The 11,393-nt window shown below is 46.4% G+C and overlaps 1 protein-coding gene across 2 annotated transcripts; it reads right to left on the bottom strand.

Moving 5' to 3' along the window:
- Positions 1-2,727: 2,727 nt before the first annotated feature.
- Positions 2,728-11,125, bottom strand: LOC141121680 (uncharacterized). 2 transcript variants are annotated; one of them, XM_073611374.1, is made up of 7 exons: positions 11,039-11,125; positions 9,761-9,815; positions 9,551-9,674; positions 9,337-9,434; positions 9,052-9,264; positions 8,785-8,926; positions 2,728-7,540 (listed from the first exon to the last, which is right to left on the bottom strand). In XM_073611374.1, exons 3-7 carry the CDS (start codon positions 9,633-9,635, stop codon positions 6,546-6,548), a joined length of 1,533 nt encoding a protein of 510 aa, XP_073467475.1. In that variant the 5' UTR covers positions 9,636-9,674; positions 9,761-9,815; positions 11,039-11,125; the 3' UTR covers positions 2,728-6,545. The 2 variants fall into 2 exon arrangements, with proteins under 2 accessions (XP_073467475.1, XP_073467476.1); XM_073611375.1 differs by having other exon boundaries at positions 2,729-7,540; positions 9,052-9,255.
- Between the last annotated feature and the right edge of the window lie 268 nt (positions 11,126-11,393).

Raw genomic sequence — 11,393 nt, 5'->3', positions numbered from 1 at the left:
ACACCCAGGAAGCACAGCTGCTGATGGCTGTGCTCAAATGTACATGGGTATACACCAGCACCTGTGTAAACAGGCATATACATAGGGGTGTATTCCCATATACAGTATTATATGCATGTTTATGCCTGTACCACCATAAACCCATGAACAGCCATTCATCTCTCATACACCCATACACAGTGGCGTTACTAGGGTTGGTGTCACCTGGTGCGGTAAAACATGGTGTCACCCCCCCCCCCCGAACCAAGCAGGCTAATCCATCAGTGTGGCTCTCCCCCCTTCAATCTGCCACAATGGATGGAGCCAGGATGGGATCGGGGTGATGAATGGAGACCGGGTGGGATCGGGGTGGTGGATGGAGCCCGGATGGGATCGGGGTGGTGGATGGAGCCCGGATGGAATCGGGGTGGTATATGGAGCCCAGATGGAATCGGGGTGCTGGATGGAGCCTGGATGGGATCGGGGGGTGCTGGATGGAGCCCGAATGGGATCGGGGTGCTGGATGGAGCCCGAATGGGATCGGGGTGCTGGATGGAGCCCAGATGGGATCGGGGTGCTGGATGGAACCCGGATGGGGTCGGGGTGCTGGATGAAGCCCGGATGGGATCGGGGTGCTGGATGGAGCCCGGATGGAATCAGAGTGGCGGATGGAGCCCGGGTGGGATTGGGGTGGTGGATGGAGCCCGGATGGGATTGGGGTGGTGGATGGAATCCGTGTGGCAGATGGAGCCTGGATGGGATCAGGGTGGTGGATGGAGCCCGAATGGGATCGGGGTGGTGGATGGAGCCCGAATGGGATCGGGGTGGTGGATGGAGCCCGGATGGGTTCGGGGTGGTGGATGGAGCCCGGATGGGATTGGGGTGGTGGATGGAGCCTGGATGGGATGAGGGTGGTGGATGGAGCTGGGATGGGATCGAGTTTTGGGGTGGATGGACCTGGGATGGGATTGGGGGGATGGATGGAGCTGGGAAGGGATCTTTGATTTGGGGAGGTGGGGGGATTGGTTAGAGGAATTGTGCTGGGGGGGTTAAACTTTAAATCTGCCCCCCTCCTTCTACTTCTAGCACAAGTCATTGCTAACCCAAAACAAAGCACCCCCTAGTGCATATCCTCAACCCCCTCCCTAATATTACTGCTGGCAGCAAAGATGTTACCTGCCAATGCCCCCCCCTCCCCCCAATCCCCATGTCCTCCTCTGCAATACTATTTCATACCTTGGCCCCAGGAAGTTGCTGTAGCGCGGTATCCCTCTTCTCCCTCCTCGACTCCTCCTCCCGGTCTATGTACTTGAAACTTCCGAGCTGAGGAGGAGGCGGGTGCAGCCAGCGGGGAGAGACATATGATTGCAGCAAGTGTGACGGTCGGTCGGACCCCAGGCACCTCTGTCTCTGCCTCGCTCCCTCCTCCCCCACTCTCCCTTTACATCCCATGCAGCTGAGGAGATTCCGGAAGGGAAGGAGGGAGCCGCGGCGACTGTGCCATTCAGATCAGTCTGAGCCTGGTGTCACCCTCTGGCGGGCCGCACCCCCCGCACCCCCTAGCAACGCCGCTGCCCATACACTATACTGTGCACTAAAAAATGTGCGGAACTCACGTGTGTGTATCCAGTGAATGGGCTGTGTGTGCTACCTCCCTGGTGTAAAACACATAGTGAAATGGTAAGGCAATCAAGCTCACCTGCTTATGTAATCCGGGTGTGGGGCGGGTCCCCGACCAACGTCATGCACAATGTCGAATGAGAATAGGAGTTGACAGTGAGATCCACCACCGGCGCAAGCACCAAAGTGGACCCACGCCAACCTCCGGCGTGAGAAGGACAGAGGACGTCCCTGCATCGCAGCGTCAAAAGACGCCACAAACAGGTCGTAGCATGACGCTGAGGCGTAGGAGGCCCCCCCCACCAATATCTCAAGAGAGACACAGAAGGGAAGCACTGCTACGAATCGCAGCTCCGGAATCAAGACAAGGAACGGGCTCCCCATCCTCAACCCAGACCAGTCTAGAACAACAGGGGCCAGATTGTACTAGGCCTCCTTGCACTTAACCCCTTGATTACCCCAAATTGTAATTTCTTCCCAGCCAGTGTCATTAGTACAGGGACAGTGTATGGCATTAACACTGATCACTGTATTATGCCGCGTACACACGAGCGGACTTTCCGACGGACTAGGTCCGACGGTCTTTCCGACTGACTTTCTGACTAGGTCCGAAGGACTTTCCCAACCAACGGACTTAGCCACACACGATAGGACTAAGTCCGTTCATAAGTCCGTTCGGTTTGAATGTGATGACGTAAACGGGACTAAAAAAGGAAGTTCAATAGCCAGTAGCCAATAGCTTCCCTTGCATCACATTTGGACCAGCACACAGACGAACGGTTTTCCCGATTTTTAGTCCGTCGGACAGATTTGAAACATGTTCTATTTCTAGGTCCGTCGGATTTTTATCCCGTCGGACCTAGTCCGCCAAGAAAGTCCGCTCATGTGTACGCGGCATTAGTATCACTGGTGATGTCAGATTGCCTCCACACTATCACAGTCCCACTATAAGTGACTGAGGTATACCATTACTAGAATAAAAACAATAAATAAATAAATAAATAAAAATTCCATTATATAACAAATAATTTGTAGACACTATAACTTTCATGCAAACCAATCAATATACACTTATTGTTTTTTTTATTTTAACAAAGACATGTAGCATTTTTTTAATAGATACATTTTATTGCAGAAAGTAAAAGAAAATTTATTTTTCAAAATTTTTGGTCTTTTTTGGTGTATATAATAAAAACCCAGTTGTGATCACATACCACCAAAAGAAAGCTCTATTTATGTGAAAAAATGATGTAAATTTAATTTCGGGTACACTGTTGCATGACCAAGCAATTAAAGTAGTGCTGAATAGCAAACAATGGCCTGGTCGTGAAGGAGGTAAACTCTTCTGGAACTGAAGTGGTTAAAGTGTTACTAAACCCAGGAGCCTGCATTCACTATATCTGGTCTCCCCAAGACCCTGCATTCACTATATCTGGTCTCCCCAAGACCCTGCATTCACTATATCTGGTCTCCCCAAGACCCTGGAGTCACTATATCTGGTCTCCCCAGCATTCACTTTATCTGGTCTCCCTAGGAGCCTGCATTCACTATATCTGGTCTCCCCAGGACCCTGCATTCACTATATCTGGTCTCCCCAGGACTCTGCAGTCACTATATTTGGTCTCCCCAGGACCCTGCATTTACCATATCTGGTTTCCCCAGGACTCTGCATTCACTATATCTGGTCTCCCCAGGACTCTGCAGTCACTATATCTGGTCTCCCCAGGACTCTGCATTCACTATATCTGGTCTCCCCGGGACTCTGCATTCACTATATCTGGTCTCCCCGGGACTCTGCATTCACTATATTTGGTCTCCCCAGGACTCTGCATTCACTATATCTGGTCTCCTCGGGACTCCACATGCACTATATCTGGTCTCCCCAGGACTCTGCATTCCCTATACAGTATCTGGTCTCCCCGGAACTCTGCATTCACTATATCTGGTCTCCCCGGGACTCTGCATTCACTATATCTGGTCTTCCCAGGACTCTGCATTCACTATACAGTATCTGGTCTCCCCGGGACTCTGCATTCACTATATCTGGTCTCCCCAGGACCCTGCATTCATTATATCTAGTCTTACACAGTACACAGAACATGGAAATTAAATTATTTTAGTAAATATAAACAGCTAAATATTTTTTCTCATCAGCAGTTAGAGCAGTCTTGTTACTTCTATCAGTGTCTGGTTAAAGCTTGTAGGAGTTTTCATTCTACTCTGACTGTCCCAAGAGACTGCAGGATCCCTCACCCTCTGCCTGGACAGTGCTGATTTGCCCTGTGCTGATCACATGCACCCCCCCAAAAAAAAAAAATCTCTAGCAACACACACCAAACTGAGCATGTGCAGAGTGCCCCCAAGGCTCTGTTCTGCCAGGAGATGGATTGGGGACTGTGGAAGAAAGGGAGGATCAGAAAAGATAGGATCAAACAGCATTTTTAAACAATGCGGAGGCTTAACCAATTAGGTTCCACAGTGGATATAACAAGCATGCTTTACTGCATATACAGACTGATTTCACTGTTGTGAGTTTAGTAACACTTTAAAGAATATGTAAACCCAACATTTATTATTCCTCGTATGTGCTTGCTGCACCATGTAATTGTATGAAAGTCTCCTGTACTCTTTATAATGCTTCCTTGATGTGCAGTCCCTCCTATTGAAAACTGACCACACTAGGCATTGCAGCACAGCACTGTCAGTTCTCTAGCTGTGCTGGGAACTTAGCCTGCTCTCCGCCAATGATCAGACTTGTCCTGATGTGCCCCCTCCCTTCCTTGCACAGCTATTCACTAGGAAGACTAGTGTGCTGCCGTTTCTCCTCCCTCAGCTTATGCAGCTGAGAACAGAGAGAATGTGATCACTTATAAAAAGGGATAAAAATATACATATAAGGGTTCTTTTTATATCTATACACAAATGGGTTGTTTTACAAGGTGAGGGTTTACATCTACTTTAACTTATATACTTTAGTGGGTTCTGTACTCATAAATGCGTGATTATGATGTCAGATATTAGTATGAAACCTTACCTGACAAATAGAGTTGGGCTAACGGTTCGGGCCGGGCAAAGGATTGGCCTGAACATTGCCTGTTTGCCCATTCAGCAAAAACCTGAATTTGCGGGGCACTCGGCGGGAAGTTTGCCCACTGAGCACCCCACAATGCACTGCGTGCTGCACATTGCATTCTAGGGCCCTAATTAGATGAAGCAATGCACCTGACTGCTGGTCAGCTGCAGGGCTTTGCCAATGAGGATCAGAGCCCTGATTGGTCAAAGTGATGATGACTTTGTCCAATCACGGCTCAGTGCTCATAGTCCCTCCCCACACTATAAAAGGTTCCTATCAAAGGTGGATGTGGTCAGTCCTCAGGCAGGGCACATTTGCCTCTGTTTAGTGAGGTTGCCTGTGCCATCCAAGCACAGCATGCAGAGAAGGTGGTGGACTGGCTTACTAAACCTTCGTCATCCTCCTCATCCTCTGTCACCCAAGCAGAGACTAGTGTGCAGTCCACCCCAGCTGCCAATTCTGCCTAATTGTCCACAGCTACTCCTGCCATAGCCCCATCATCATCCATGGAGGAGTCAGCTGAATTATTTGAACACAGCAGCAGCCACTTGCTTCTTGATGATGCCCAGACATTACTTGATTCTGATGTTGGTTCTGAGGCAGAGGAAGGGAGTAATATGAGCCTACAGAGAGTGGAGAACACTGGTAAACAGTGGTAAACTGCAGTCATGTGCCCCCCAGCCACAGCGTATTTCCAAGTTGGCGCCATTGATGATGAGGATGGAGAGGATGATTATGAATAGGTCACTGGTACGCCTTGGGTGCCAGACAGGGCAGAGGAGAAAAGTGAGGGGGAGGCACAACCCCAAGAATGCAAGATGTCCTCCAGAGGCAGCCATCATGGAAGATTAGAGAGCAGCCACCCTATTCCATCACATTGTGGAGCTGTTATCTCCTGACCCACTTCCCACAGCTCATCTGTCTTGGCCTCTTTTAGCACATGTACAGCCGATCGCACTGTTGCAATTTGCAATCTCTACTGCAAGCAGATCAAGCATGGCAAAAAACACCAGCCATTTGGGTAACACATGCTTGACCATGCATTTAACCTCCCAACACTCAGCCCATTGGTAAGAGCACCTGAAAGCCACACAAAAGGGACACAATTCTTCTCCTCCTCACCTTTCAGGTCTACCCCCGCTATATCTCATGAACCCCTCAGCAGCCTCCACTGACAGGGATGATGGTATAGCATAGGGTGTCACAGGTCCTTGCAACACGTTTGACAGCAGCACACCACCAGCTGCAGAACATAGCAGGCAAATTTCTCTGCCCCAGCTGATGCATTGAAAAAATAATACACTCAGTGCCACCCACACGCCCAGCATTTAAATTCCAGTTTGTCCAAATAAAGAAAGCTTGCAGGGAAAATCAATTAAAAAAGTATTTTTTTTCTTTATAAATGTCAGTTTTGCTGCAGCAGGTTCTATACACGATACAGATGTGCCACTTTACAGGCAGACTAAAGGGACTCCCCAGCCACTATATTTAAATGATTTTTTCATTTTTATTGTTTCACTTTAAGCATCATTATAATCACTGCTGCTTTAAAAACATTTTTTTTTTTTTGCATTGGTACATGTCCTCCAGGGCAGTACCTGGGCCCCCATACTATTTTTATGGCCAATAACGTGCATATAAGCATTCAAAATGGGCACTTTTCATTTTTCAAGCTCCTACACAATGAAAATCAGCCATGGGGTATATCTGAGGTTTATATTAGGGTGTGTTTTTTTTCCCCACATGACAGCTGTGATGTCCAGCAACATTCATATAGAAGACATTTCCCACACTTAAGGCACTAATACACCTCGAGGGATGTATGGGATCCCTGATGTACAGGAAGACAGGACTTCAGTGAGTAACAAGTCCCTCACTCAGGACAAGAAAGTGGCTTCTCCCCCATGTGAGATCTCTGATGTTTGTAAAGAGTGGACTTGTGCGAAAAACATTTCCCGCACTGAGGACAGGAAAGTGGCTTCTGCCCCGTGTGAGATCTCTGATGTGTGTTAAGATTGGACCTCTGTGAAAAACATTTACCGCACTCAGAACAGGAAAGTGGCTTCTCCCCCGTGTGAGATCTCTGATGTGTGTAAAGATTGAATTTCTTTGAAAAACATTTCCCGCACTCAGGACAGGAATACGGCTTCTCCCCCGTGTGAGATCTCTGATGTGTGACAAGCTCTGATTTTTGTATAAAACATTTCTCGCACTCAGAACAGGAATATGGCCTCTCTCCCGTGTGAGATCTGTGATGTACGAAAAGATGGAACTTCCGTGAAAAACATTTCCCACACTCAGGACATGAATAAGGTTTCTCCCCCGTATGAGATCTCTGATGGCTGTAAAGAGTGGACTTCTGTGAAAATTGTTTCCCGCACTCAGGACAGGAATATGGTTTCCCAGCTGTGTGGAGCCTCTGATGTTTTTTAAGATTAGAATTTTGCGAAAAAAATTTTCCACACTCAGGACAGGAATACGGCTTCTCCCCTGTGTGGAACCTCTGATGTATTTGAAGATAAGACTTTTGAGAAAAACATTTTCCACACTCAGGACAGGAATATGGTTTTTCTCCAGTGTGAGTTCTTTTATGCACATCAAATTTGGATTTAGAATGGAAACACTTCCCACACTCAGTACAGGAAAACCTCTTCTCTGTTGGAAGGACGGCACCGTCCCTCACAGTCTGAGGTTCCTCAGGATAAGAGGAATACGATGGTCCATCTACACTGTGTGGTGCCGGATGGACATTTGAGGTAGTCGGGTTTTCTCCTGGACTATACTGTGTGATGTCCTCATCTTCTACTTTACAGTCTGGAGACAAAGTGAGACAATCCTCTGAGGTTTTCTTCACCTCCCGTCCATCTACTAAAATAGGAATAAAAAGATTATTACTAGACATGAGCAGATTGGTTCCCCTAAACCAGGACTCCGCCCACATCAGGCAGCTTTGTCTCTGAGGATATTACAATTCCCCCCTCAAGGTAACTAGTAAATGGGTCCTCTGATCTCCTATCAGTTCATTTCTTTATTTATGGACCTTAGTCAGAGAGTGAGGAAACAACAAGATCTGTCTTTTATAGGAGTGACAGTGATGATGGGATTATAAGGCAAATGTCCCACCCTCTATCACTCATTGCTATCTTCCTAAAACAAGAAGTACTGCACTTCCTTATTTAGTCCATGATTTAGTCATGAATAACAGCGGGGCTGAGCCCCACCAGAGGTCAGAGAGTGAGGATGGGGGGAGAACAACCAAGATGAAGACTAGACTGATCCTGAAGACCACCATCATTGGGTTATTGACTCCTCCCTCATTATCACTTTCTGTTTAAGGTTGCAAAGTTTAAGGATGTTATCACATCATTATAAACATGTAAAAGTCTGTGCTCCAATCAAATCATCAGATATAAAATGTCCAGCTGGTAGAAAATGAGTGCAAAAGAATCAAGGACTATGTAATGTACAACTTATTATATAGGATACATAAGTTAGGACTATGCAGTATCAAAGTGTTTTTATGGACAACAAATGTATATAGTGCAGGGGTCATTAGTATGTAATGACCAATATAAATTATATAGTGTAAGGCTCAGGGTTCACAATATCGGTATTCAGTAATCAGTGAAAGCTTACATTTTTACTTGAAGTTGCACACCACACCGCTGCCTCCCATCTCCTGAGACTGCACTCAGTGACTTGGGTCTGAGACTATACAGACATATCCCTCCACTCAGCACAGCCAGCAAAAAACAGAACCAGTAATCCTGGGAGAATTGCTCTGTCAGAGATCTTGCTAGACCCGGGCATGGGGCAGAAGACCCAAAGCACATACCCTAGGTGCCTAGGTTCAGCCAAGCCTATGGTGAAAATTAAAATTTTGCTGCCTGCTGAACCCCAGAATCTGCATAAATCCAGTGTGGATCCATAAATTGTGTCTGCAGCACAGAGAAGGAAGATTATCAGAGAGAAATACAGGAATACAGGACAGGGAACACAGCTCAGGAAAGTGACTAGGGTATTACAGGCTGATATCACCCAGTTCCCGCCCTAGTCTGGACCAATCAGTAGGCAGTATGGGTAGAGGAATGTATTTAGCGTTAATGACCCACCTGTGGTGATCTCTGTAGGAGTGTCCTCCTCTATAAATGTCCCCATTATTCCATCCTCCTCCGTAGACAGCTGATCATCCCTCACATACGTCTCTTCTTCTTCTGCTTTAACCTCAACTTTTATATCTATCAGATCTTCACCCTAAACCAAGAAAATTAGAGAAAATTATATCTGTAAGACACACGCTTTAATCTTGTAACATCACATAAAAAAAATCTACACATTGTCACCACAAGTCCATGTTCTAGATGCTCCTTCCCACCAACCTTGTGGTGAGGGATGGTGTGATCTTCCTGTGTGGAATCCTTGGAATACAGAGGATGGGGACATCTCTCTGATGGGTTCCTGGTATTAGTTTGCTCCATCGTATCCTTGTGTCCCTCTGAAAACTCCTCCATCACACCATACTCCTCATTCTCCTCTTTATACTCTTCTTTAACAACAATGTTATAACCCGCAAGGTTTCCACTCTGAAAGAGCTCACAAAACATTAATTGTAACAAACATGCTTGTCTATAAATTATAACTACCAATAATTGTCAATCATCTACCTGATGATGGTGAGGGATGGTGTGACCTTCCTGTGTGGAATCCCGGGAATACAGAGGATGGGGACATCTCTCTGGTGGGTTCCCATTACTGGATCCATCTGTAGGAAACACACACACTGACTGAATACATTGTTTCTATGTGTTTATCAGATGATGGGGGATCTAGGTGGACCCTCCGTACTGCTCTCTCCTTTACAATAAAGTCTCCTCTTACCCGGTGATGTGAGGGGCGGCTGATTCTCCATCATGACGTCCTTGTGGAGATCCTTGTGTCCTTCTAAATACTCCCACTCCTCCATGGAGAAATAGACAGTGACATCCTGACACCTTATAGGAACCTGACACACACAATGATACAGTCACCATCCAGACACATCCCTTGTCTGTTACTAGATAATGTCCCAGAATTCCCAGCACCGCTCACCTCTCCTCGATGATCTCTCTGGTGACTTCTAGAATCTTCTTCTTATTTCTCTATTCTATCAGGGAGGGATATGGAGGCAATATGATGGTCATATGACCAACAGGCTTCCCAAATTTCACAAATCTTAGAAAATCTATATTGAATAGCACAATCAAATAACATTCCCATAATCCTCCTCACCTCTCCAGTCAGGTCTGTATCTTATTTAATAGAGATAACAGTGATTTAATGTGACCTCCCAGATTCCTCCTCACCTCACCATTTAGGTCTCTATTTATCAAAGCCCCACTTCAGGCTGAGGTAAAATTTAGCCACACAGGACACCCACTCTGTAGGTTAAAAGTTTGTTGCAGGCATTCTGACATCAATACATACAACACATCTCCAACAGTCCTGCTTTGAACAAGAGGATGTCAAGGGTCTTCTAAACATTCTAAGATCATTGTAAAAATATAGAAAAGAACCAGATGGAGGGACATTGGGAGGAGGAGCTGTGAGGTCAGTGTGATGTCATAGGACTCTCTGATTTTGGTTGGAGGGACATTGGGAGGAGGAGCTGAGAGGTCAGTGTGATGTCATAGGACTCTTTGACTTTGGTTGGAGGGACATTGGGAGGAGGAGCTGAGAGGTCAGTGTGATGTCATAGGACTCTCTGACTTTGGTTGGAGGGACATTGGGAGGAGGAGCTGAGAGGACAGTGTGATGTCATAGGATTCTCTGACTTTGGTTGGAGGGACATTGGGAGGAGGAGCTGAGAGGACAGTGTGATGTCATAGGATTCTCTGACTTTGGTTGGAGGGACATTGGGAGGAGGAGCTGTGAGGGGTGCTCTGTGAGGTTTCTGTTCACACAGAATCATTTCTCCCGGGCCTTTACATTTTAGGATTAATATATGAGACTGAGATCATTATGGAAAAAAAAAATCAGGACATTTACTGCAAATTACATTTTTCCCTCTTTCTTCTTATCGAAATCGTATAAAATAAGGGCATACATAATCCAATCCTCACTTAAAAACCCCCCGTCCTCCTAAATAACCCCCCACTAATAAAAGGCATATAATCCGTTAGAATAGACTGATGAGGTGAGAAAGTCATTGGTGGGAAAGGTGACATATCTACAAAATGAATGTTCTGACCCTGAAGGGGTTAATGTAGGTTTCCACATATGTGTGTATCATCATCTGCTGGAGATAAAAGACATCACAGTGACTATGGAGGAAGAGGACGGACATGACGGGGGGTTACTGGGTGTAAATAGAAAATAAGATCTTATTACCTCCTCTACTGCCACTTCCAGGAACGTCTTCTCTCTACTTCGTACCTCATGGAATTTCCTGTCTGTAACTGACATCACTTCCTCTCTGTATTCCATAGAGAAGTCCTGTCTGGGTAGAAGTGAGATCACCACCTTGTGGAGCTCAGAGGAACTGCAGCCCCGATAAATGTCTCGTAGTGTAAACACGGCCTTGTGCTGTGTGTATGTACTGTATATCCTTATAGATGGGGTCATCTCCACTCCCACCAAGGGGGATAGAAATATATTACTGCCTAGTCCAGGCTTTCTTAGCCAGGGTTCCTCCAAAGGTTTCTAGGGGTTCCTTGACCAATGAGCAATTTCTGTTTCTCAGTAA

The sequence above is a fragment of the Aquarana catesbeiana genome, unplaced genomic scaffold, assembly GCF_042186555.1.
Source record: "Aquarana catesbeiana isolate 2022-GZ unplaced genomic scaffold, ASM4218655v1 unanchor228, whole genome shotgun sequence".
NCBI classification, from domain to species: Eukaryota; Metazoa; Chordata; class Amphibia; order Anura; family Ranidae; genus Aquarana; species Aquarana catesbeiana.
Note: the sequence above shows the minus strand (reverse complement) of the source record. Positions and strands in the feature narration are given on the sequence as shown.

What these genes read in the sequence shown, in the direction of transcription:
- LOC141121680 (XM_073611374.1), bottom strand. Translation starts at nt 9,635, where the DNA reads ATGGAGGAGTGGGAGTATTTAGAAGGACACAAGGATCTCCACAAGGAC. An exon ending in GCCGCCCCTCACATCACCGG is followed by an intron (nt 9,435 to 9,550) that starts GTAAGAGGAGAC and finishes TGTTTCCTACAG; the next exon opens with ATGGATCCAGTAATGGGAAC. An exon ending in TCCTACAGAGATCACCACAG is followed by an intron (nt 7,541 to 8,784) that starts GTGGGTCATTAA and finishes TTCCTATTTTAG; the next exon opens with TAGATGGACGGGAGGTGAAG.